The sequence below is a fragment of the Pogona vitticeps genome, chromosome 7 (genome assembly GCF_051106095.1).
Source record: "Pogona vitticeps strain Pit_001003342236 chromosome 7, PviZW2.1, whole genome shotgun sequence".
In the NCBI taxonomy this organism is placed as follows: domain Eukaryota; kingdom Metazoa; phylum Chordata; class Lepidosauria; order Squamata; family Agamidae; genus Pogona; species Pogona vitticeps.
The window spans coordinates 21,410,930-21,438,508 of record NC_135789.1 but is presented as its reverse complement, the minus strand read 5'-3'; the positions used below and the strand labels follow the sequence as shown (position 1 = coordinate 21,438,508).

Here is a 27,579-nt window from a genome sequence, read left to right as displayed (position 1 = left end):
ATTGGATGAAGAGAAAAAGAAACAAAGATTAAAATTCTAGATATTGGGGGGGGGGGGGGGCTTGGTAATTCCTTTCTTCCTCAACATTTCTCCAGATTTGGGGGTTTCCGGAGACTTCCTCTCTTTCACAAAGATGCACCTCACTCAGCATCCTTGCCTTGATCTCTTTTAATGCCCCGACATGGTTTGGATCGTTGAGCGCTGATCTGCTCTCGGCGCCATTGGCCAGGGTTTTCTGCTGCCTTCCCCCACCGTGTAGGGAATGCCCCAGGAGGGCACGTAGGCATTGATTAAATCATGGTGTCCAAGCAGCTCTGCTGTGTGTTTGTGAGACTGCACTCTGATTTCTTTCTCTCTTGTCTGTGATTTAGAATTCCTCCCTCCCTCCCTCTCTTTCATTCATATATTTTGCAGAATCCATAGAAAACGAGAGCAATCATGCAAAGCATGCTGTGACATTGCAATAGCTCCACACCACAGACATTTGTGAGAGAGGAACCTGCCATTTACTGCTTTGTGGGGACGATGCGTTTTAATTTTGCTTTCCTTTGGAAACAAAAAGCAATTTAGGGGAAACAAAAGACACAAATTGTATTTTTGAAATGTTTTGATTTTTGCACTTGGAACGCCTAAGCGTTCACTGGCCCCGAACGTGTCAAAACACACACTCAACATGAGTCGACAGTCTGAGGCAGCAGCAAACTTAAAAGCTAAATGGGACCCTGGATTGTATAAGCAGAAGCATAGCATCCAGATCAAGGGAAGCGAGAGCACCATTCTATTCTGCTTTCATCAGACCTTCCCGGGAATACGGTATGTGGACAGGTTTGTATGCCCCAGTTTAAGAAGGATATCAACAAGTTGGAATGTGTTTACACGAGAGTCAGCTGGCAAGCTGGGTTGTAAGTATCTAGAAACCAAGCCCTGTGAGGAATCGTTGAGGGAACTGGGTATGTTGGACCTCAGCAAAAGAAGAGATTACGAAATGTACAATCAGATGGGAATTTGTCCTCCAGTTTGGTCCAGTCTGTGGACAGTCTGGTTTTCTCTTTTTCCGAGCAAGCACATGACGTCTAGGCAATTCAGTTTTTTTTATTTTCAGAACCTCTCAGGGGCTGCTTTCCTGGGTGTAGATGGCTCCCCTTCACTCTGGTTCCAGCCTGTGTGACGGCTGGGATTGAACCAAAGAGGACAGCTTAAAGGGTCTTTTTGCTCGAGTCACTTTGTGATACTGAAAACTTCCTCCCACTGCCCTATGGAAGAGGGGGGGAAAGAGGATGCAGAGGGTTGGTTTTTTTATTTTATTTTTTGAAAGTGTGCTTTTAGCACTGAACAGGTTGTTCAGCAAACCAGTAAAGCGCTATGCCACTTAGAAATGATTTTTTTAAAAAAACTGACAGCTTCCTCCCACTCCCCTGTGGAAGAGACAAGGAGTGGCAATCACTCTCTCTCCTTTTGTGTTACTTTTTTTCTGCTTTTCTTTCCCTTTAAAGAAAGGAACTGTCCGAGAGGATCACATGACGGACAGTGTTGTTTCCTGTCCTGAAAACACCTGATCCTTGCATTGTGGGTGCACGGGTCACCTCAAAGGACACACCACCCCTCAAAGCGCCCCCGTTCAGCACGATCCAGCCCAATCCAGCTCGGAACCATTTGCCCACCATCCGGTCATGCCCTAAAAGGCAGTGGGATAGCCATCTTCAAACACTGTGGCATGGAAGACGGAGCGAGCTTCCTTTCTGGAGCTCCAGAGGGCATGGGCCCAGAATAATTGACTGCTATTATTGTCTTTGGAAGTGGGTCATGAGAAGCTCTGCATGAAGGACCCATGAAGAGGGGCCACTAACTGTTTGGAGAGATAGCTCTCAAGCCCCCTAAAGGTGTTTCCATTTGCCTCTTGTCTGATCTGCCTCCTCTTTATTTAGATTGACACTTCCAGGGTGACACACTTCCTATTATTCTCATGCATGTTGGGTAGCGTGGCCATCTGGAACTTCCTATTTCTACACAGACTTTCTCTAATAAAGGTTAGATTTCTCTTGCCCTAAACAAGGACACCCCAGGCCCCCACACCAGACCCCCCCTCCCCTGGCACCCTAGAGAAAAAAACTGGCACTCTGAAAGGGTATAAAATTGCTAAATGATCAGGAACTATCTCCGCAAGGCTGGGGAAGAAGGTTGCAGAAGCCAACTTTTTGGTCTTGGAAAGGCGCCTACACACACACACACACACACACACACACACACACACACACACACACACACACACACACACACACACACACACACACACACACACACACACACACACACACACACACACACACACACACACACACACACACACACACACACACACACACACACACACACACAGAGCCCCCTTAGGTCCTCAAGCGGTCCCTCTGAAAGCATTTTCCTTATAAGAAAATAATTGGGGGGGGGGGGAAACAGGTGTGATGGCACCTTCCAAACATGGAAAATTTTCCCCACGTCTCCTCCATGGGGGACAAAGAGACGTGATCAAAAATGAAAATGGGGGTTGTGGGGGGGTGTCCCCGATGTGGGTCCTCGGTGGATGCAGGCAGCCCCAGACTGTCCATTCATCTGACCTTAGAAGCTTCAAGGGGCTAGAACATGTCATTCCACAGCCATTCCCCCTTTTCAAGCGGACCTTAGAGGGGATCGGATCCAGGAACGGCGGGTCCTTCCGACCCGCAAACGTCACTCATCCCAGCTCCAGAAGAGGCTGAGATGCGGAGGAGGCCCGCACGGGCGCCACTTCGGTGTCCTTCAGCCAAGGATCTTCTGAATTCAGGGCTCCGATTCCAAACCTAGCTCTGCACTCACCTCTCTTTGTTGGGGCAGATTTCTGGAGAGCTTGGGTTCGAGGAGGCTTCCCCCTTCATTTCTTGGGAAGGATGGCCTCCATCAGGGGTCTTTGGTGTTCCCGAGCTACTGTCACTAGGAAGAAAGCAGACCAGGGGGAAAAATGACAAGATGTTTTTGAAGCACATAGTATTAAAATGCATTTACAAGTGCCTGCATTAGGAAAAACATGTCCTCGAATCAGATTTCTGGGTGTACTTAACCCATGAAGTCCTGCAACCGGAGGTGAAATAATGATAGGGGGAAAGGCACTTTGACATTTTTTTCAGTACTAAAAGTATGAAATTTTTGGAGCCTTTTCAATCAATTTTGAAGCACATTACTGTGAAGCAAAAGGCATGGCTAATGCCACCTTGCAGAAGCTAGCCAGGGCATAGCATCCATCCAACCCCGTCTAAGAATGCAATAAATATCCATACATTTTTTCCAGCCTTGATAACAGTTTCTTATCTTCGACACTTCAAGGCACCGTGTGCAAAAACCCATCAACGGTTGTAAGCAGCAGCATTACTAGCTTTTTTCTTTTTGCAAAAGTACAAGATATTCACACACACACACACACACACACAAAAACATTTTTTGTAAATGTATTGCAAAAAGTCTCAAAATAATCAAGGAAATAATTCCCAACCAAAACGCAGCCAAACCTGGCGCCAATTGTGATCTGCAAGAAATTTAAAATAAATGCATAAGAAATGAGAGAAGAAAGATTTATTCCAATACAACCCAAGTCTGCTAACTAGAGATGGGCACGAACCTCAGTTCGGAGGTTCGTGTTGGTTCGTCTGAGTGGCCGATCAACCGAGGACGTGGGGTGGGGAAGCCCATGCTCCTGACAGAGGCTGTTCAAACAGCCAGAGAGGAGGAGGAGAGAAGCGTGGACCGGCTAGTTTTCTTTGTTGGCTTTATCAAACGTTAATAAAATAAACACCAGACCAGTGGATAATGGGACAAAATTTTGTTTTATAATTGTGTATGTGTGTGTGTGTGTCAAGTTAGAACAAATCCCAGTCTGTACATGTTTTTTTTTTAAAAAATCTCCAAACATGTTCTATTTTTAAAGGCACGAAAATTCCTGTGATCTCTCCCAGCAGGGAGAAGCTTTCAAAGCATTTCCACCCAACGGATAAGAATTCAATCAGTCAAGATTCAGCCCCACCCCACGCCAGCCGGTCAAAGCTCCGATGGAGCCTCTTCCATAGCTGTTTTTGGTCTGGAGAGGTTGAAGTAGAAAGGATTTTGGGGGGAAGTGTCCTTTGTCATCATTTTCTCTTGACCACACCCCGCTTTTAAGGTGCGCCTCCCCCTGTGACCGCATATGGGCACCAGCACAGAGCCCACACAAATTACCATCGTGTCCGGGGCTCGGCCTGGCTTTCCGATCCAGTGTGCAAACGAGGGAATAACCCGGACCGCCTCTTGATGGGGCTCCTCGACTGATTTTTTGCCGTTGCGATGGCTGCTGGAGGCTGAGAAGACAGACAAGCGCAATACTCAGAAAGATTTTCCCTCCTGTATAAGATTACAATAAAAGCCAGGGCTACAATCCCTGAGACACCCATGAACGAGGAAGTAAGTGCTGACGTAATAACAATCTTGCATGCACTAACATGAGTTATCAGTAGGGCTGTGGCTTTACAGCCTAATGTGATTGTTCCTTGTCACTAGCTTGACTGGTATCTTTATTTTCCCTCCTTCTTCCTGATTGTTTTTGCTTCTCTTGTTTTTTTCAATAGCCCCCTCTTCTCTCTCTGACCATCCCCCAGGCAGCAAGCATGCAAGAGCTCCTGCATGTTGGAGACTCCATTTGCCCCTCTTTTCCTTCTGACTATAACTACAGATGGCAACTGTAAGTAAAAATACTTTTTTACTGTGTCAGTGCTTCTAAAGTGATTTTTACCATACTAAGTGCCAGTTTTATATGCAAAGCAGGAGTGGGGTGGTTTTGATGAGACAGGGATGATCTCTCTGCCTTCCTGTGTTGTTGTTTTTCTGCCTCATACTCTGCTAATTAAAAGCAAATTTCTAAGAACCCAATTTTAACCAGTTTTTCCCAATAGTAAGGGTGTGATCCCATGGACATACACTGTTTCCCCGAAAATAAGACCTAACCTGAAAATAAGCCCTAGTATGATTTTTCAGGATGCTCGTCATATAAGCCCTACCCCCAAAAAATAAGCCCTAATTAAGTGAAACCCCACCCTCCCTTGTGCAGCAACTAGAAGATGATGACAGGACTGTATTTAAATAAATGTAGATGGTTCTACATGGGGAAAAAAACCAACTCACCCTGAAAATCAGCCCCAATGCAATTTTGGAGCAAAAATTAATATAAGACCCCATCTTATTTTCAGGGAAACACAGTACAACTCTAATTTTGTACCATTTATGGTGCAGTTCAGGCCAGGCAGGAGTGATTCCCCAACAGACGGAAGAGTCATTTGGAGGGAAACCACTGCTGGCCAAGTGGCCCTTCCCAGTGCGATCAGATATGCAGCTTTCTCACCGGCTGATCTCACCCCAAGTAAACAGCTTTAACATTGCAATATAATTTCTTCATAGTTCCACCTGTGCACTTTCTTTCACAGAGTGAATCATTTATTTATTTATTTTTAAACTACAACACCCAGAATCCTCTACCAACTGGCCATGCTGGCTGATGCATCCTGGGAGCTGTAGTTCAAAATGAAACTTTTCCAATCTCTACTTTTCCACTCACCGCTTCCTATGCCCCTGATTCCACCCCTTCTTCTGCTTATATCATATGTTTCAGTTTACATTTTAAACATGTTAGGACAGAAACATGAGCCTTGCGCCTCATTCTTGATCTGCAAAGCTTCTTGTACGTTCATAGAAACAAACCATCATGTTCCGTAAGGCTTAGCTGTAGAAATGTCTGTTCCCAATATCTGGCATAGCAAAGGAATGCAATTCCTCCAAATCAGCTTTCCCATTGTGTTGAGAATGTCTCATACCCATGAACATAGCGGTGCACTTGTGCACACACAGAGAAATAACACACCTTGTTGCTTAAGAAACTAAGCACTGACACTGTATAGTTCCTTTCAAAAGAAAAACAAATGCTTGTATCTTCTTTTTTTTGTAGAAAGGAATATAATCAAGAACAGAATCAAAACATAGTCAGAGGAGCTTGTGACAACACAGATACTAGCCAATCAGTGTTACTCATTGCCAGTTATTGCCACAAGCTAACAGAGACCATTTACATCAGCCACAACCTTGGAGAAGGACAAATACACGGGACAATAACATGGTGAGCACATACTTTCAGCAGCCGATTGGTGGCTTTGTGTAAAATGATCCCCTCCGGTACTTACAGAGAAGGTTGTCTTTGTGATTTCAACACTGTTGTGAACAATCCCCCCACTCAGACTTCCAGGAATGCCTCCGCTCTGGTGTCTCTTCTGGCTTCCCACCATGGTTTCCATGGAATGGCTTCGGACCCGGATGGCTCTCTGCCAAGCCAAAACAGAAGGAAGTGGAATGTTAAGAGTTACACCCAATCTTTCTTTGAATTGATATTTCCCACATTTTAGCAATGGAAGTCACATCACTTCTTGTCCTAATCTGAGAATTCATTATCCTGAGAGTTCATCTTCTCCTTTCAGGCCTTGAGACTCTCCGATGAGACCTTTCTGATCACCCTAAGTTGCCCGGCGGTTACTTGGACGTTGGCGTTCCTGGCGACACCCCCATACAGGATACACTTCCATCGTCTACTCTTATCTGCTTCTACAGTTTTGTCGTTTTTGGCACATATAGGAAATGGGTTTTACCAACCATCCTTCTGGAAGCCAACCCATCGTCTGTTTCATTTCCCAGTTGTATTTTGTGCGCACAATGTATTTAACAATCCTTGTTTTGGACCACTCGAAAGGTTGAGGTCAAAATAGGCACAAGGCTCTTGGTGACCAAAACTCACCAAAATAGTACTAGTTTAAGAAGAGGTAGCCACGTTAGTCCGTGCTAGCATGTCAGGCAAACGCAAAACATAATTTTTTAAAAAAAGATAAAAACACTGCAGCATCTTAAGGACTAACTGCTATATTTCAATGTAGACGCCCCAGTGGAAGAGGGGGAAAAAAAACAGATCTGGGGAAGAAAACTCCAGGAGGATTCACATTGATCTGTACGTCACATAGTCAATGGAAATGCATATGAATCTGACCGTTGTCCTCCTGCAGCATCTCCTGCCCTAACTTGTGCGTTTCTTGGGCCAATGTGCAGGACAGAGGAGAGGGGTCATTCCCTTTGCCTAGATCTCGGGGTTTAGCCATGTACCCCCTTGCTCAAAGGCATCCTACAAATTTGCATGCATCAAGAAAAGTTGCACATCCAAAACGGATCTGTTAGGAAATGTTACACATGTACGCCATGCTTGTTGTGTGGAATATAAATCCTTCATTCTCTTGTTATTTAGGATCACGGGTGGGCTAAAAGTCCAGCTGGCACCGCACAGTCCCCCTCTGTGCTCCCCCCCAGTCACCAAAGAGCCCCCCCTGGCCAGCCAGTGCAAAAGAAGCATTTTTAAAAAAGAGAAGATGATGAGATGACTTCTGGAGGCCTGGAAAGGGCAGAGATTTTCACTCTAGAAAACCTCCCCCTAACGCCCCCTCCCCCAAATCTAATCCATAAACGGTCATCCCAGCAACTCCAGATGTTCTGGGCATGTTTTTGGTGTGCTTTCTTGGACCGTTTTTGGCTCTTTGGGAGGCCGGTTTGTGTCCCAAATCAGGGCCCCCCGGCCAAACGACATGGCACATTTCTGATTCGAATTTTGTTTGACTAGACAAGAACCCTCCAGCCCTGAAAGAGATCTCATGTCCACAGAAGAACGAGAGAAGGGGTGCTGTTTTTTTTTCCCCTTGCCATCGTCTCCATAATTTTGCACACTCTCTGCAGAAAACGAACACCCCTTCCCCGTTGGAAGCAATGCACAGGCCCAGACACCAAACCCCGGAGGGCGGGCTGATGGTTAAAAAAGATGCAGGTACCCCATCTCACGCTTCCAGTCTTTAAAAATCTATGGACCAAAGTATGTGGACCGAATCATGGTATGCCGTTTGTGTCCTCGTTTGCATTAAAGTGTAGCTTGGATGAACTGTGTTAAAAGTCTTCTTCTCCTTCTCTCATCTGATGGGAGCTGTACACAAGACTACAGTACTCTCTTGCAAAGTGAGGGCACCTTTTGAAGCCTTTAGAAAAGAAGATGGAGGGGAGAGAGGAGAGCACTCTTCAAATATTTAAAAGGCTGTCCTCCAAAGGAGGGGCAAAATCTGTTCTCCATCATCCCAGAGTGCAGGACACGTCATAAGGGGCTCAAGCGACAAGAAGCCAGATTTATGTAGAACGAATATCAGGAAATTTTTCTTAACTGTTAGAGCAGTATGACAACGGAACCAATGACCTTGGGAGGTGATGAGCGCTCCAACGCTTGAGGCATTCAAGAGAAATTTAGACAACTACCTGGCAGATATTCGTCAATTTCCTTCATTGAGTAGGGGGTTGGGTTGGACTCTGGCCTTACAAAGCCCCCTTCCAACTTCATGATTCTATAATTGCGCGATTTCTCCTCCTGAGAAAGAGGGACAGCAGGCTTTACGACTCTGCTGGGGACACAGCTTAGGGGACCCCTTCCTCATCAGCTGTTCCACGGTGACTTAAGAGAAGGATCGCCTGAGCTTCCACTTGCTGAAGCACCTCCTGCACATTTCCCAGATTCTTGTTGTCGAGCCAGGGCATGGATTTGCTCTCACTTGGTCATCTTGGGTCGGGAAGGGATAATCCAGACAACCTCGGCCATGTTATCAGGCACCGGTGTTTGCGTCATCCTCACCAGCCAGGCTAAGAGTTTGCATATTCCCCCCCCCTCGTAAAAAAGGGTGAGACATTTTCTGGGGCTCCCTCATCCTACTTTGAGGTCATGACATCGCTTGTACAAAAGTGCTGCTTCTTGAAAGCATCAGAAAGCTTTCGCACCTTTTAAAGCAATGAATTTGCCTTTCCCTGCTTGCTGTGTCTGTTTTTGCTATACCCGAAGAGAGAGGATGCTAGATGTTGTGTAGAGTTGTGTAGTGGTGAATCTCACAGCTCCTTGCTCCTGAAGTCAAACCAAAGCAGGAAACTACATCAATTCTCCCCACTGTGAGATTCATCCAGCAATCCCACAATTAAAAAATAAAATAAAACACCTCGCAGGAAGTCTTGTGAGAATTCTCAGATTGTGTGTGTATATATGTGTGTTTGTGTGTAAGAAACGGCATGGTGTACAGGATTAAGGAACCTACACAGGCTTGAATCCTGCACAGGATTTACCTGAAAGGGACATTAAACGGTGCAGAATTTGGCCGTTTCCTACAAAGAGCAAGACAAAAACCCGGGGTATAGAGGGAAGGTGGGGTCTCATTTTAGGAGGATGCCATGAAACCCGCCTTACACAGGGGAAGGAGAAGACTCAGACAGTCACGAAGACTGTGATACTTTGTGAGCATCTGTCCTATTCTTATCCACTAATAACAATGTAACACTCAACACCTAGGTTTACTCAACTGGTTGTGGATGTGTTTTGTGCCATCAAGTCGGAATTCACCGACACCAACCCTTGTTGGGTTTCCATGGCCAAGCGGGGATTTGAACCCTGTTCTCCAGAGTCTTAGTCCGTCACTCCATCCACGACACCACACTGGGAATCAAACGTTACGCAACCTAAAGGCTGCACGACCTTCAGTCGCTCGGTGGTCTGGCTGTGGAGCCAAGGGTTGGGAGTTCGAATCCCCATGGTGCTTCCTGGGAATAAAAGCAGCCTGGGTAACCTTGGGCCAGCTGTACTGTCCCAGGGCACCCCCAGAAGAAGGGAAGGGGAAACCACGTCTGAGTATTTTCTGCCTGGAAAACTCTGAAAAGCTGTCGCCATATGTCAAAATGGGCTTGATGGCTCAGGATGATTATGGTGCCTCTCATGGCTCTAACCCACCCCACCCAAATGTGGTCCAGAAAAAGGTACAAAACAGCCATCGCCTCTTTCTGTGGCTCCCGACATAAAACTTCCAAAGACATCCATGGATGCCAGGATGTGGAGTATTCATTTCAGAATGACGAAACTGGATGTGACAGATTGTTGCATCGACAAACACACAGAGAGAGGGTGTTGTCCTCAGAATAAATCAAGGAAAGCAAAACAAGCATCCGTAGCTTGAGCGTTATTAATGTTATCCACACAAATGTACACTGGAGGAAAAATATAGATTTCTAGCTGCCAAAGTTCTCATACCTGCGTGTTCCTACCTTCCGTCACACATTTGATTTTTAGGGTAAACATTGGACGTGTTCAAGAATCAAGAATGCATGTGGGTTAGAATCTTGGGCTTCCACCTCCTGCTTTTTTTTTTAAAAAAAAAAAAAACTTTATAAGCACATTTTATTTCACCCTCCACACGTCACGGAAGACAGCATGTTCTCCATCAGCAAGTACTAGAAAAAAATAATGTCTGCATCCCTTTAAAAAAGGGCTGCTGGTTACTCTGCTGGGTGGGGTATGATAAACTGAAGTCTCTGTAGATTGGTCCCTCAAGGTGATCTGAACCCTTGAGACACCGGATCCTGGCTCTGCTTGGAGTCAAAAGCAAAATGGCTGTTCTTCCGGGGTGTGTGTGTGTCTTCTTCCCACCCAAAGTAGCCCGATATCACCAGCAAAGAAACGATGGCTCTTTCATTGTATGGCCAAGTGCTCGCCTGAGGCCTGAAATCCTGTTGCAAGTTGCTCTAGAGTAGGCTCATTGGATCAGTGGGGATTCAGGGAGTCAACTCCCTCCAGAAGTCCCACTGATCCGAGTGGCAACATATTTTAGCACAGGAAGCCACCCCGCGAGTAGGCCCATTGAAATCGATGGAAGTGAGAAGAGGAGTTGACTCACCCAATCAACCGTTCTACTCCAGTGTGACTCACTGTGCTAAAGCAACAGGATTTCAGCCCTATAGGATTGTCCAAGGGTCATGGAGCCAGGAGGCAGGAAAACCACAAGTGAAGCTGTCCAACCTCCATTCAAAGATCTCCAGTCAAGGAGAATCCACCTCCTCTCAAGGCTGCTTCTTCCACGGCCAACCAGCCGTTAGTGTCAGGAAGATCTTCCTAATGTTTAGTCACCGTCACCTCTCTTGTGATTTAATAATAATAATAATAATAATAATAATAATAATAATAATAACAACAACAACAACAACAACAACAACAACAATAATAATAATAATAATAATTTATTGTCATTGTAAGTATATACACAGTATACCCATACAACGAAATTCACAGATACCCAGAGACCAGACACATGCACACACATAAAATTCCCCAAACACTCCCCACCCACTAAAAACTCCCCCACTAAAAATACAAACATCTACACCGCAGGCCAAGTAACACAGTCCAACTAATTATTCACTACTGCTGGTCTTTAAGCTCATTATTAATTGCAATTATAGCTCTGGGATAAAAACTATTGAGAAAATGTGTGGTCCGAGTCTTAATTGTTCTATATCTTCTGCCAGATGGTAACAGTTCAAAAAAGTTATAAGCAGGATGGGAAGAGTCTCTCAGGATGCTGTGTGACTTCCTTAGACAGCGGGATGTGAAGATGTCATCCAGGGTTGGTAGCTGGAGCCCGATGATATTCTGGGCAATTTTAATGGTTCTCTGTAGAGCTTTTTTGTCCGCTACAGAGCTACTCCCAAACCATGCCAGAATGCCATAGGTTAGGACACTCTCAATGGTGCTACGATAGTATGACAGAAGTAAATGCTGAGATAAATTTAACTTGCCGAGCATTCTCAGGAAATACAGCCTCTTCTGTGCCTTCTTCATTAGCATGTTGGCATTTATAGTCCATGAGAGGTCCTCTGAGATGTAAGTACCCAGAAATTTAAAACTACCAACTCTCTCCACTTCCTCACCGTTTATGTACAGTGGTAAATGTACATTTCTCTTCCTCCTAAAATCAATTATGAGTTCTTTAGTTTTTTTGATGTTAAGTGTGAGATGATTTTCTTTACACCAAAGTATCAACCTTTGTACTTCCTTTCTATAAGCAGACTCATTGTTCTTATTTATGAGCCCCACCATTGTCGTATCATCCGCAAATTTAATAATTGCATTGGTGTTATACAGTGGGGTGCAATCATGTGTGTACAGGGAATAGAGGAAGGGACTTAGCACACAGCCCTGGGGAGCTCCTGTACTTAGTACCAGGGTAGAAGAATGGTGAGATCCCATCCTTACTGACTGTGGCCTATCTGTCAGAAAATCCTTTATCCACATGCAGATCTCTTGAGGTAATCCCAGGTTGATCATTTTAAAAAACAACCTATTTGGTAGAATGGTATTAAAAGCAGAGCTATAATCCACAAACAACAGCCTCGCATAAGTTCCCTGTTGTTCTAAGTGGCTCAGTACAGTATGGAGTACAATGGACACAGCATCATCAGTAGATCTGTTTCTCCTGAATGCAAATTGCCATGGGTCCAAAGAAGGTGAGAGACTAGCCTTAATGTAATCCAGCACCAATCTCTCAAAACATTTCATAATAACAGATGTTAAAGCTACTGGTCTATAATCATTGAGAGATACCACAGCTGACTGCTTGGGGACTGGCACTATAATAGATGTCTTCAGGCAAGTGGGGACTGAACACTGCAACAAGGATAGATTGAAAATATCCGTAAAAACTCCAGCTAATTCTGCAGCACAGCCCCTAACAACTCGTCCCATGATTCCATCTGGTCCAGCTGCCTTTCGAACGTTAATATTCTGGAAAGCGCGTCTCACATCTGAAATCTGCAGTACTAGTGGTTGTCTGTCGATGGTAGATTCTAGTGATGTATTATAGACAGTAGGTGCTGGAATAATGGTTGTTCCTGTTTCCACCTCAAAACGGCTGAAAAATTGATTTAACTGCTCAGCCAAAAAATCACTGCTGCTACACAGACTGTTTTTGTTACTCTGCCCCGTGATTTGTCGTAGGCCATGCCATACTCGACGAGTGTCAGAACTCACAAGATGTTGCTCAATTCTCTGGCTGTACATAGCTTTGGCATCCCTAATGCCCCTTTTCAGTTTAGCTCTGGCCTCTCTGTACTGTAGTTCATCACCAGAATGAAAAGCAGCATTTCTGGCTTTTAATAAAAGGCGCACTCCTCTATTTAGGCAAGGCTTGTTATTAGAAAACACTCGTACTTGTCTGGTGGTAGTAACAACATCGATGCAGCTTTTGATATAAAACAGTACTGTCGAGGCATAAGTATCAACATTGTCCTCCTCAAACAGTGCCCAATCAGTGCTCCTAAAGCAATCTTGAAGTTGCTCAGATGCATCCACTGGCCACACTTGTATTTCTCTAATTGATGGTCTGATTCTTTTAACAAGAGGTCTGTATGATGGAATTTGGATCCATTACTTCGAGTCCTACCCTCCGGAATGGGAGAAAACGAGCTTGTTCCCTCTTCTGCATCACAACCCTTCAAATATTTGAAGATGGCTGTCTTGTCCCTTCTGTTTTCTCTAGTGTAGACCAGGCCATTTCCCTCAACTGCTCCTCACAGGGCTTGGGTTTCTAGTCCTCCACACCGTCTTGTGAAGACTGCCTTCTTGCCTGGTTTTAGGTATTTATTTTATCTAGGCACATATCCTATCAAGAGGTGGAGGAGGTAAATAATAAGAAAAATGAAATTAAAAAAAAAACTCCCCCTAAAATAAAGAAGCCAAAATTGGTACAAGCAAAGAAGCAAGCAAATGAACAGATATATAAAACAATGGAGCATTTTCCCCAGAGTGTTCGTTTTACTTCAGATAACAGAAGAGAAAAGCCACTTTCAAGCGACCCCCTGCTCACAGGAAGAAGGCGAATCCCAGTGCGATCCTAACCCTTTCCACTCAGCCGTCAATCCCATTGAATTCAATGGGGCTTACCTCCAGGTAAGCAAGGACAGAATGGCAGCCTCCTTATACAACTTGCCAGAGTGGTTTCAGATTTAACACAAGGGAAACCTGCTTATTATTTGACTTTTGGGGAGGAAGGCAGCAGTCCAGGAAATGAGAGTACATAGAACGGCGAAAAGGTAACGCCTGCAATCTTCTGAACACATCCTGAACGGGGTGGGGTGGGGGCGAAAAAACCCCAAACCCACATCTCTCTCTTTTCCCCATTTCTTGTCCAGTGATCTGTTTACACTGGAAGCACGCTGAGAAGCAAATAAGCTGCCAAGCCGACCAGCAGGGCCGTCCAAAGGTAAACGGGCAGCGGCAAAATTATCCTGACCGTTGTTTTCTTGGCAAACCCTGGGATGTCCTGCAAAGCCAAAAGAGTGAGAAAGTCTGATTTCATCTCAGGCAAAAGGCAAAGGAAGGCTCGGGGGGGGGGGGAGATGGCCAAGAGGAGGGGGTTTGGATGGGGACCAAGGGGGTGGCTGGGGAGCAGAGCCAGGACCAGCCTGGAACATGACTTAAATCAATCACGTTGCCACCCCCAATCCACGAATGTTTTAAACAATGACCAAAATCTTCTTGCATTTTTATGCTGGAGGAACAGCTCTGGGGATACCTCGCCACAACTCCAAGAGTCAGCAGGGGCCTAGGCCGTTGCAGGCGTAACTAACAGAAGTGAAGGGGTTCAGATCCTCAGGAGAAGCCTTTCTCTTCATCCCCAGGTACGTTTGATGGGGGATACGGGAGAGAAGCCTTCTCTGTGGCTGCTCCCAGACTCTGGAACTCCCTGCCACTGGAGGCCAGGCTGGCTCCGTCTTGGCTGTCCTTATTCAAGCAGGCAAAGACCTCTCTCTTCAGGCAAGCTTTCCCTCAGGGACTGAGGGGGATTTTTAATAGAGATGTTTGTGCCTTGACTGCTTTGAATGTGTTTTTGGAGTTGCTTTCATGAACCGTTTTAAAGTGTGACATTTGTCTGAATCTTTTTGGGATCTATATACTCATTATTTTTAGCTTTAAATACTGACTTTTAACAATGTGAGCTGCCTCGGGACCTTTTTTAAGGAGAAAGGCAGGGTAAAAATATTTTAGATGCAATTAAAATTTGGCAACATTTTTAAAACCCATTACTATACAGTATTCCTTAAAGTCTTTGCTCTTCTAATCTTTCAGTCCCAACGGTTTGTTCCCAGACACCTCACACTAGTTTATGGAGGGAAAAGGATGATTCATTCAAGTGATATACGTTCAACAAGGCATGTTTTCATGCAAGAATAAATGGCTGAAAGCCTGTTGCACAGTTACGCAAATATATGATGTACATTCTCCCCGGCTATTTTCCCCACAATGGGGACAAAAACAAACCACACATTATGTAATTCCTGTATTTTTTTTTCATCTCAGCGGGGGCAAACATCCGCTTAAGAGTGACTAACATCAAGGAAGGAGGTCCAACGATACTGAGTCCCCCATCTCAAGTCCGTCCCTCCCCCACCTCACCAAACACACCTTCTGGTCTTGCGGAACGACTGAAATCCTCCACGGCAGTTCCGCCAACAGCCAACTGCTGCAAGTTAAGAAATCTCACTAGACGTTATCTGTCGCACCCTGCGTTGCAGAAATCAGCATGCAACAAATGAGGAGGATCGAGATTCTTCACTTAATGGCAATCCACCTCTAAAAGGGGTGCAATTTTGTAACTCCACTGCAGCAAAATCACCTAAAAGGCCAGGAAGTCTAAGAAACAGGGCTCACCTAAGGAGCACTTTGGCCCCAAAGATGGACAGCGTTATTAACTGGCCTTCTTAGCAGTTGTTGTTGTTGCCATCGTCATCATCATCTTCATGAGGGTCATACCAGCGTTTAGAGCTAAGGACCATTTCAGTTTCCCACAATGCGCCGGTTGCAGACTCTCTCCAAGAGGGAAATGGTGGAACATCAGAAGACAAAATATAATGAGAGATGGCAAGCCAACCAGGAGGAACCTGGTTGAGGTTTTTTCCCACGAGGTCCACCTCAAACCTTGACCTACTCAACCTACCCCGAGTGCCGTTTCTGGCACCACGAAAGGAGATGCTTTTATTCATCAACACGTCAAGATGGTGATGGCCACCAACTCATGCTTGGGTCAAAGAGACCTTCAACTATGACAGACTCTTTTGACCACACCTTTGAATCTCCAGGACCGAGCTCGCCTTTGGCATCGCAGGACGGTCCGTGGTCACCCACGTTTCTCCTTTACCTTGAAGGACTCCAAGAATCCACCGTGGCCCCCGTTCTCCATCTTGTCTTCCTCCGATCCCAGCCCCAGCATCATTTGGGTGTGAATGTGAAGCTCGTCGTGGAGGTTGTCCAACAAGGCAGCTCGTGTCCGGTCCTAAAATCATCACCAGGAGGCAACATCAATCACTCTTCCTGTCACGCAGAAAGAAACCAAACCCCATCCTCTTTTCAAATTCATGTATTTATGAGTCCACCCATGAAGAGGACAAAAATAGTCAAATCAAGCAACCACCGAGCCAAAAATGTCTACCCATCAACCACAATTATTTGTTCAAGCACTGGAACTTCGACTTCTTTTAGAACTGGATAAATTCGTATCAGTTCAGACGGTGTGATCACGTAAGCCCACACAGTGGGTAGCCAGAAGCTGGCATTCCTCCTTCCTCATTCATGGCGGGGAGGGAGGAAACAAAGGGCTACTCGTGAGGTGTCTGTTCCCCTCAATCAAGCACCCCTTTGTCTCCAAATCATTTCCCCCTAAAGATTTCATGCCTTTGCCAGTGAGCAAGGACAGCTAGAGACCCAAAAGGGGGAAAAGGGAGTGAGAACTAAATCAGCAGAGTGGAAGAAGTGAGCAGACACCCCTTGTTTGCAGTTTGTTAAGGTGGCTCTGAAGATCCAGACAGCTGCAGTAGAGGTTCCTTAACAAGGTGCAAACAAGTTCAGATTGGAAATTTCCTCTGCTCTCTCTGCCTACTCCTGTATGATCTCCTCAAGCAGAGATGTCAAACTCAATTTCATCTTGGGCTGCATCGGCATTACAGTTGCCCTCACAGGGCTGGTTGGATCTGCAAGACTATATACAGTGGTGCCTCCCATTACGACATTAATTCGTTCCAGCGAAAGCGCTGTAGAACGAAAACATCGTAAAGCGATTTTTAAAAGCCCATAGAACCCAGTTAATGCGTTCCTATGGGCTGGAAACTCACCGTCCAGCGAAGATCCTCCATAGCATGGCCATTTTCGCTGCCTGTGCAGCAAGGAATTCGTCCCAGAAAACAGCGGGCGGCCATTTTGTTTACCCGCCGGCCATTTTGAAACTGCCGATCAGCTGTTAAAAAATCATCGCTTTGTGAGAATCGGTTCCCAAAGCAGGGAACCGATCATCGGAAAGCGAAATTCCCCCATAGGGAACATCGTTTTGCGGTTGCTTTTGTGATCGCAAAAACATAGACGTCAAGCGGTTTCATCGTTAAACAGAGCGCCCGTCTTGCGGGGCACCACTGTAAATGTATCTCTTCTTTATCATTTTAAATAGTGAGGACTACATTTCCCAAGGTGCTTTACGCTGCCCAAGCGGCTGCACTTTCTGAGTCTTCACTGCTTGGAATGCAGGGATTAGAAGTCCCACTGGGCAGATTCCCAGCATCCTTGTGGAGCATTATGGGTGACCGAGTCAGCGCTTGCATATTGTATACGGCACAGTAGCAGACAACACGGTGAGGGCCACATGAAACAGCCCAGCGGGCTGGATTCGGCCTGCAGGCCTTGAGTTTGACACATGTGCAAGAAAATCAATCCACCTGGGGATACCCAATCTCCCAGGGACAACTTCACAGCGGATCCACGTGCCTTTTCCCAGTGACACCCGGAGTCTCCCAGCTGGCTTGTTCTAGGTCTTCCCATCTTACCTCAAGCTTCGCAAACTTGTCCGACTTGCAACAGGCATGTTCTGCGTTGATCAGTTTAGTGAGAAGAAACTCTCGGAATTCAGAATTCTGCGTAAGGCAGGAGAAGGAGAAGGAGCAGTGAAGCTGGGCAGCCCATGCACACTTACGTAGAAGTCTTTGTACTGTGCCTTAAGATGAGCACTGACACCGTTTCTAAAGGGGCAGCCACACTGATAAGAAGGTGCAGGAAATAATCTGGGATTGAGGCAGGCTTTGACCACATAATGCAAAAGGAAATGTGAATAAGCCTGGCATTCCCCCTCTCTCAAATCATAGTTTTTGCCTCCATTGAGGGGGCTACCACAGTAGGACACCCATATCCACTGGACATTGGTTCCAAGTCCCTGGTGAATACTGAAAACCATGGATAATAGTGAATGCTATACATAGCACCGTAAAAGGAGAGAAAAAAACCAAATAAAAATATTTTCACATGCATTACCAGAACTGGCCACTAGAGGGTGGAAGAGACCATGCTATGCATTCTTCACCAACAAGTACTGTACTGTATTCATACCACAGTCTTTGGCTCCATCCAGTGGTCTGTTCTGATAATACATGTGAAAATAGTTTTTTTTCTGGATTTTTTCCTTCTAATATTTTCAGTATTTTCAGACCATGGATGAGTGAAACCTGTGGGTACGGGGTTCTACTGTACTTCCTCCCCAAAATGATCCATTTGCATTGGTTCAGGCGTGTGATCCCTTGAACCGATGCAGAAAAGCCCTCCCGCTAGCACACATTTACAGCTCCTCCTCGCTTCCTGTGTGTCGTCTTATGTGCGGCCAGTCAGGGGGAAGAGGCACAAGGCAACCCAAAATCCACGGTGCAATTTCGTAGTGAATGAACGCATTGGGAATTCACATTTCCTTCGCTGTGTAGTCACACCCTCAATAGCCTAGACATGTCAAAACAACGTATTCTAAGCAAAACTGCTGATGCCAGCTATTGAGTCCTAACTGGAAAATGTTATCCCACTGTACTGAGGTTGCAAAGGGAGAAGCAGCAACAGGGGGGACATTAGGACCACTGCTTAGGGGACCGAGATGCAAATACAATGGTGCCTCGCACAACGAGCGCCCCGTAGAGCGATGAATGCAATCGCAGAGCGACAGCCCCAATGGGCGAAAATCGCAGAGCAAAGGTCTTCGCTTTGCGACCTGCCAATCAGCTGTTCCATGGCTACAAAATGGCCGCCGGAAGCCCCAAAATGGCCACGCGCGTTTTCGCGCCCTCGTTAAGTGAGGGGAGGGCGCGAAAATGGCTGCCGGCCATAGAGGAACATCACTGTACGGTGAGTAAATCAGCCGATTGGAATGCATTAAACTAAGTTTAATGCATTCCAATGGCTTTTTTCTTTCCGTACAGCGATGTTTTACACAGCGAGGGTTAATCCGGAACGGATTAACCTCGCTGTGCGAGGCACCACTGTACTGATGTCCGTGTTGGAATTATTTGCCCATTGTTTTTCAGGAACAGGGGGAGGGACTGAAAAATGGCAATTCATATCTATATTTCTGTTGGTAAATGAGTGGACCAGCCTAAAATCCTACTGTGCTGCTTCACTGTGGGCTCGGAGAGGACCTTAGATGCTTGAAGTTCATGTCAGTGGAGCACAAACTCTGGGAGATGCCCCCTGGCCAGGGAGCTTTCAAGCAGAGTTCCAGATAGGGGGTGAATTTTATTTATTTTATCTTTAAAATTACATTTACACTCTGCTTTCCACTCAAAAACAACGCTTCCCAAACCAACGAAAACAGATGAAAGCACAGTTGGCTACAACCTAAGAAACCTCCATGAAATTAGCCATGAATCATAACAAGAGGGAAATGGGAAGAAGTACATCTGCCACTGAGGAATAAGACTAGTTCAGTGGTTCCCAACTTTGGGTCTTCAAATGTTCGTGGACTACAATTCCCAGAAGCCTTCGCCACCCAGGATTTCTGGGTGTTGTAGTCCAAGAGCACCTGGGTTACCCAAGGTTGGGAACCACTAGTCTACCTACATAGAGAGAGGCTCATCACAGGAAGGTTGCCAGTAAGCCAGGTGACTGAATGACCACATCAACTGCAACCACCGCGGTGGTGTGGAAGAGTGGTCAGCTCCACCCGCGGGAAGCCGTATGGCCGCAACTCATGGGAAGATGAGCAAAATCCCTTAATTTTCAAGGGTGAGGTTCACCCTTTGTCATCCCCTGGTGAGCTGCATTCAGGTAGCCGCAAGATATCTGTCAGGTAGGTAGAATGCTCCAGATGGAGAATTATGGTATTTGTAGTCCAGGAAATCTGAAAACCTTATTTCTTAGCAAAACGAGACATGTAAAGGTAAAGGTAAAGGTTCCCCTTGACAGTTTTTGTCCAGTCGTGTCCGACTCTAGGGGGCGGCGCTCATCCCGCTCTTCAAGCCATAGAGCCAGCGTTTGTCCGAAGACAATCTTTCCGTGGTCACATGGCCAGTAAACTCCTACATCACGAACCAAAAACTGGTTCCTTCTTTTCATTCCTCTCTTGCTAGAAGATCATCCCAACTATTTTATTTCAGAGGGAGCGGCTCTAACCCTCAACCTTGTGCTGCATTCAAGCCAGCCGCCAAGGTTCCTCTGCTCGCTGTACCTCTTTTCCCATTCAGTTCGCCTTGAAGGGTCAGCTGTAACAATCCATACTTTACGTTTTTTCCAAAGTGTTCTAGCTTTCTGAATTGCATGTGTCTTTTGTGTTTTTGGTCTTCATGGCCCTCCATCATAAATTATACTAGTAGCGATTTGTTGGTCACCCTCTTGAGCCAGTAAATCCTCATTTCAAACTCTTCCATCTTTCTATAGACTCTTGCGTTTGAGGCTACAATTTCATACTACGTGAAACTGTACAATAAGCCACAAAAAAACCCCTCTCCTTTCAACACACAAGAAATGTTCTCATGACGCTGTGGGAGTGATTTAGCCCTTCTGTAGCTCCACTTACTTTCTGAAACACGGGTGGGCTGGGCAGCGAGGGCCCAAAAGAAGGGACGTCTTCTCGCGCAGTGACAGAGACCTTTTCCAAGTAAAAAGAAGAGGGGAAAGAAAGAGAAAATAATAATTCACAAAGGCAGATAACCGACAGAGCACCTAGACAGGTAACAACATGCTGGATGACACAAAGGGTTAAACCCCTGGATACTGTTGCCTTCTGGAATGGACGTGCGTGGGACAGAACTTAGAACACTTCGTTTTTTTGGACTACGACTCCTCGAATCATAGGAAAATGGAGCTGGAAGGGACCTCTAAGGCCACAGAGTCCAATCCTGTGCTCAATGCATGAACCCAAATCAAAGCAGATCAGTCAGGTCATTGTCTAAGTTTCTCTTGGATGCCTCCAGCATTGGAATGCTCCCCACTTCTAGAGATACCTGGTTCCGTTGTCGTACTGCTCTAACCGTTAGGAAATTTTTCCTAATATTCAGCTGAAATCTGGCTCCCTGTACATTGAGCCCATTGTTGCATGTCCTGCACATTCTGGGATGACGGAAAACAGATCCTGCCCCTCCTCTGTAGGACAGTCCCTTCAAGTCTTTGAAGAGGGCTCTCCTCTCTCCCCTCAGCCTTCTTTTCTCAAGGCTAAACCTGCCCAGTATTTTTTCTTGTAGACACTGGCATGCAGAAACTCTCTCTCTCACACCCCACCCCCATTCTCTTACTTTGTAGGACGGATTCTCTGTCTCAGCATTTTCAGCCTGGACAACTATGTAGGCATGCAGGAAATTTGAAGCAATCATGTCTGGAACAAACGGAGTGTTTTCTTCTTGAAATATAATTGCCACAATGTCATTTCCAATGTGTCTCTTTCTCTGCAGCTGAAAAAGAGAGAGAGGGAGGGAGAGAAGGGAGATAAAGGATTCCCCACAAATGGATGTCAATCACCCTTCTTATTAATATAAATCTTAAAATGTTCACGGTTCTTATAGAATATTCATCTCGGGGAAAAACCAGGTGTTAAGAGAAGATACAAATTTATTCTAGTTAACCCATTTCCCCTTCCCAATATGGGATCCAAGTTTCAGCCGTCAGACATGTGAATGAAGCATGTGTTAATCTTCCAAGGACTAATCCCAAAGCACGCTAAATGCAAGATAAGTGGGTGATGAAACGTGCCCACAGTGGCAAACAAACCCCTCGACCCACTTAAGGCGATGCCTCGTCCATCTAAAAGTGTGACCCTTTCTTTCTTAGACCTCCCCCACAAAGGAGCATTTAAAAAATACACGCCCATCACCACTAGGCTTTCAGGTCTCGAGGAATAACCATCACGACATGAGGAAGGTCGGTCTGAAGAATGGCTAGCCCTTCTGTGACTGGGCCAAGCCACTCCCACAAATAGCGATGGTGTCAAGAATGGTGGGATTCCCCCCCCCCAACATTTTGAAGGGTGAGCTTGCATTGTATGGTTCCCAGGAGTGTTCTTGATTGTAAAAGAGTCCGTTGGCTCCTACTCACCAGCTGCATGTCCCTAAGGTTGATACCAAGGATCAGGACCAACTGATTTATTTTTGTACAAGAAATCATGAATCCCACGTGTTGTTGTTCCTCTGAGGTTTTATTTACCTCCATTTCAAGACCTGCTAAGGACCAGATAATTTTTATTAAGTCTTGATATGTAAAAACATAACATTCAAAGGGGGTATCCTTTCTTTTTCACATGACTGTAAGTGTTGGCTTTCCAAGTTGGGAATAAGTTGGTCCTGATCCTTGGTGTCAACCCTAGGGATAGAGCAGGGCTGGGCAATTAATTTCTATGGGGGGGGCACATGAAAAATCTGAACTGTGCTCGGGGGCCGAACCAACTTTACTTAAAAATGAAACGAAACAGTGATGTTATTATTGTTTTTATTGTTAATCATCACAAATACTAAAGAGGTTTTTTGCGGTATGTTAAAAATAAGCAACTGATCAACTTTAGACAAAAACCTATAAATGGTTTTGATGTTCAAAACAGTCCGCGGGCCAGACAGGAGCGGCTTGCGGGCCGTATGTGGCCCTTGGGCCGCACTTTGCCCAGGTCTAGGATAGAGGAGACCCACTAAGTCTTTGGAAATTACCTACAGCCATGTGAAAAAGAAATCACACCCTCTTTGAATTCTACTGTTTTACCCTATCAGGACATAATAAAAATCATCTGTTTCTTAGCAGGTCTGAAAATTAGGTAAATGCAACCTCAGAAGAACGACAACACATGACATATTGCACCCTGTCATGATTTCTTTTACAAAAACAAAGCCAACATGGAGAAGCCGTGTGTGAAAAACAAAATATACTTCTACTGCTTCCATACGACTTGAGGCTAAGTAACAGTTAGGTGCTGCTTGCCAAATGCACTTGAGTCATTGATCGTCTGCTTTACTCTGTCTGGGATGAATTCTTGGCTTCAGCCTCCATCACAATATTTGGGGGGGGGGTTCTCTTGGGCTGTTCTCCCTGAGAAAGGCCTCCAAATTCAAAATTCTTCTACTGGTGGTCATAACAGCGGATAGCTGAGCGTGACCATCACTGCTTTCATTTAAAATGCATCCAGACTAATCATTTCCCTACAGAACAGATAGCCTGTGTGTCCCAGAGAGGGCTGGTGGGACGGGACTAATTTCATACCCTCTATATGGACGCCAGTCTCCGGAAACTCCTTGTTCACATGGCCACCATCCATACCAGCTGGATGTTTCTGAGAGGGTTCATCCCCCAAAAACGTAACTTTTCTAAGCTTCCTCTTTTTGGACAGGTTGCCATAAGGAGCTCTGAACTTTGATTCAAACCATAAACTGTCCTGTGAAGTTCTTCAACAGGGACGTTGGCAAGTCTTTGGGGTCCCAGGACCTGAGTTTGAGCCTTTGGTACCACATCCCCTGAGTCCCAAGCCCAAGTCCGACCGAGTCCCTCTTAAAAACAAGCTTTCCTCCCCAGAAATGTGGCTGGTCCAAGATGCAAGTTGAACATCACTTATTAAAAAAGAAAGAAAGCAAAAGCAAAGAACCCACGTCATTCAAAAAAGTCATTCAAAATTGAGTCTGAGACATGAAATCCTGAGTCGCGTTGCTGGTGTGACTTAAATCTGACTTGACAGCGAGTCCCCTGACTCGGGTCCCCATCCGTGTTGTGTCATCACAGGCGGGAGCATCCAGCTAGAATGTAGTTTACACCTTTTCCTCCTCACTGGCTCACGACCCCTTCGCCCGGTGTGCCAAAAAGCCCCCTTCTCTTCTCCCCACGGCTTTCCCCTCGCCTGATATTCTTCTATCCAGCAAACAAGCTCAACGGTCCGTTACCTGTTGTGTGTCTCCCTCCGTGAAGGGAAGCTTGGTGGAGACGTGAAACATAATCTCCCTGTCCCTGAACACTGTGTACACAGACTCCGCGCCCGTCTGGCCGTGAGTGACATCCAGACCTCCTCGGAAGCTAGAACAAAAATAAGAACAAAGTGGTCCCCCCAGGTGCCAGGTTGCAGCAACACCGCCTCTGCCCCAAGGGGGGGGGGGGAAATAAAATGTTACTCCATTTCTGCCTCAATCGCTTAAGGCCAAAGCAGAGGAGAAACTGAAGGAGAAAGACAAAACTACGGCTTGTGTTCTCTTCATCCACAACGTTTGTGTCACAACAGTGAGTCTGAGAAGGATTTGCTAACGGTCTCAACCAGCCCTCTTGCATCGGGGAGGAGGAGATTTTAACCGATGGTGCAAATGTCCAAAACTCCCGGGGCAGCTGCCCTATATTTTATTTATTTATTTTATTTTTATTTATTAGATTTTTACCCCGCCCCTCTAGACCATGTCTACTCGGGGCAGCTATGAGGGCATAAATTTTTTAAATTGTATTCCTTTTGATACCCCACTTTTCCGCTAGAAGCGAGCGCTCGAGCTGGGTTACAAAGTTTTTAAAAGACATAAGAACCGATAAAGCCAGCATTGCGTGAAAACCTCTGGGGCAAAAATCATGCAGAGAACACTCGACTCTCTCCCTCCGGTGCCATCGTTTATTTTTTTCCTGACAGGAACAGGTGAGCCACTCTGGGACCCTTTCTAGCGGAGGAATAAAGGACAAATGTTCCGAAGAAACAAACATTTCACGTCTCTCCTTCTATCAAACTGACTCTCCTTTCTACCACGCAAGGACTGGGTTTGCTGACTTACCCCCTAAAATCCTGTAGTGTGATGGTGTCACCCAACAAATTCAAGAAACTTTTGAACACAGGACTCTCCTCATTGTTCCCAAACAGCTCTTCTTCCTGTGTCTGCAAAGTCATAATAATAATAATAATAATAATAATAATAATAATAATAATAATAATAATAATAATAATGATGATGATGATGATGATGATGATGATGATGAAGAAGAAGAAGAAGAAGAAGAAGAAGAAGAAGAAGAAGAAGAAAAATATAAAATTTAAAAATGTTGACGTCAAGGATGCTGTGAATATTCATACATTTTCTCATCCTTTCCTCTTAAGGCTTTATTTTTGGTCATTCCCATAAAACTATATATCCCATAAAAATAAGAACAACCGACCTAGCTGTGGCTTACCACACGAAGTGACAGGGTTTCAGCCAAACTCTTGTTTCTGTGGAGACTTGGTGTCTTCCCCACCCCCGCCTTGGGGAAGCTAAGCCCCCCGAGCAAAAGGACACGGGGAATGATCCCAAAGGCACCAAGACTCTCAACGGGACTCTCCGGCACACACCCACAAGAGATCCCGACCAGGCTTTCTCTTGCGTGCATTCTATAGGAAAGTGCGACAAGCAGTCGGAGGAGCACGCCACAACTTTTGGAGAGAGACAAGGGAACCCCATCTCTGCATCGCATAGCAAGAAGACAGGGGCTGTTGTTTTTGGAAGGGGATGTTTGGGGGGCGTTATAGGGGCAAAGGGTTTCTGTTTTTTTAATGGGATGTTCAGTCACATTGGCTGAGCAAGGGCAAATGGCATTAGGATTCGCGTCTTTAATTTCAGCCTGCGAATTCCGGGGCGGGGGGGGAGGAATTCAAGGTCTCCACCAGCCGGCCTGGAGGACACTCCCCTGAACGCCAATTGGAAGAGACACCTCTGCGCTTGGTTTGTGTGGAGCTAGTCCTTCGAGGGGCAAACGCATGGGGGAGCCTGGCCCAATTCTCTCCGCCGTTCCTCCTCACAGGGCTTGGTTTTCAGTCCCCCGACCACCCTCTCCTCCATCCCCCTTGAAGGCACTTTCAATCAAAGAGGTTCCAGGTGAGAAACCTTCCACCCAGACCTGCGTGCATGGCCCACAAGAATGGCCCACAAGAGCCCTTCCCACAAGGCCCTTGAAACTAAAGCCACGGTCCACCATGGAGGTACCCAAGACATTGGGGCCAAACGTCTTCTTTCCCCTCCCATCTCTCTCCAGGGACAACGGTTTGGTCATTGAGGCGAGTCTCCTCAAGCCAATCTGGTATACTTTTAAAAACATTTTTCGTCTGGGGGCAAAAAAACTTAAAATATAAAATAAAATAAAACCCTCCCCGGGAGCCCGCCCTCGACTTACCTGCTTAAACTTCTGGTAAATCACACCAAACTTGAATGTATTGTTGACTTCGTGCTCATCATAGGAGACGATCATTTGAGATGCCTGGAACAAGGGACAGCAATGGCCAGGCGGGGGTTAGAATACATCCTGCCCCCCAAGGGAGCTGTCTGGCCCCATGGCGGACTGAGTAGGCCTAGGTTCATATCCCTGCTCAGCCATGAAAACTCACTGAGGACGTGGCCTTGATAAAAACCCACTTTTTCAAAAACTCACTTGCTATGAAAACTCTACTAGAGTTGCTACAGTTTGGTTCTGACTTGAAGGCGCACACACCGCCCTTCCTGCCTGCCTGTCTTAATTAGAGGAATATCAATTTTAGGATGTTGGGAGGGAGCCGGAAAAGCCACAGTGGGAAAATGACCATTTTCACTCCCTAAGTTTTACTTGAGATTGTCCACTTGGGCCAAAGGTACCCCACGGGCACCAGGTTTTCAGAAAGTGGCCGCAGTGAGAGGCAGAAGGGCAGAATCACTGTGTCGCCATAAGTTAGGGCCATATTACACACACACACACACACTTTCAAGCACAGAGAAACAGGAAATTAAGGTGCCCATGTCCTTTCACTGCTGATTCAGACTGGCTGAATAAGGACTCCATTGCTAATATCATCCTTTGTTTATAAGTAGATCTCTGAGCCGGAAGCAACGAGAGAGCTGTGACGCCCGAGTTGTTGTCCTAAAGCCAAAACCTGCACGTCATTCACAAGAACACGGGGAAAACCCACGCTGGGTTAGCAGAAAGGATCGGTCTATTTTTAGGCGGTCATCTCCTGTTCCATAGGGACCAACCGAGCATCCAGGCAAGAGATGGTCAACCGCAGCCTCCCACTTCCTCTGTTCTATGGACCCAGAAGGATCTCTCTTCTGAGAGATACCCTTCACGAACAGGAAGGCTCTATCCCATATTGTTGGGGGGTTCATGAAATCAGAAACCTGCAGAAACCAAACATACCTGGGCAGCTTTTTTTCCTCCAAGGTCCACCCAGGAAACCTACGAGACGTCTTCTGCTATGATTATTAGGGTGGGATCAGAAGGTGATCAAAGATCGCATCTGAGCGCACCAGAAAAGGGTGGCTTTCTAAGAGGGATCTCCCTTAAAGTGATCCTTGTACCCCTATAGGAATCGTTCCAGCCCAACCCCACAAGGCAGAAGGCAGGACCACCCTGGTGGCCCCCCGCTGGACATC

General features: G+C 45.9%; 1 protein-coding gene across 11 annotated transcripts in view; it reads right to left on the bottom strand.

The window, feature by feature from the left end:
• The window catches only part of RAP1GAP2 (RAP1 GTPase activating protein 2), a 223,874-nt gene that overhangs the window by 16,841 nt on the left and 179,454 nt on the right, over positions 1-27,579 (bottom strand). For 9 of the 11 annotated variants that reach the window (XM_078379365.1, XM_072978234.2, XM_072978233.2 and 6 more), the window contains 10 exons: positions 26,351-26,434; positions 24,982-25,082; positions 24,121-24,250; positions 21,505-21,660; positions 20,790-20,861; positions 17,791-17,877; positions 16,119-16,253; positions 6,228-6,365; positions 4,240-4,358; positions 2,851-2,964 (listed from right to left, as the gene is read on the bottom strand). In XM_078379365.1, coding sequence (XP_078235491.1) covers positions 2,851-2,964; positions 4,240-4,358; positions 6,228-6,365; positions 16,119-16,253; positions 17,791-17,877; positions 20,790-20,861; positions 21,505-21,660; positions 24,121-24,250; positions 24,982-25,082; positions 26,351-26,434 — 1,136 coding nt within the window. Of the gene's footprint in view, positions 1-2,850; positions 2,965-4,239; positions 4,359-6,227; positions 6,366-13,422; positions 13,584-13,987; positions 14,244-16,118; positions 16,254-17,790; positions 17,878-20,789; positions 20,862-21,504; positions 21,661-24,120; positions 24,251-24,981; positions 25,083-26,350; positions 26,435-27,579 lie in introns of those variants that run through there. The other 2 variants (XM_078379366.1, XM_078379363.1) reach the window with 2 other exon arrangements.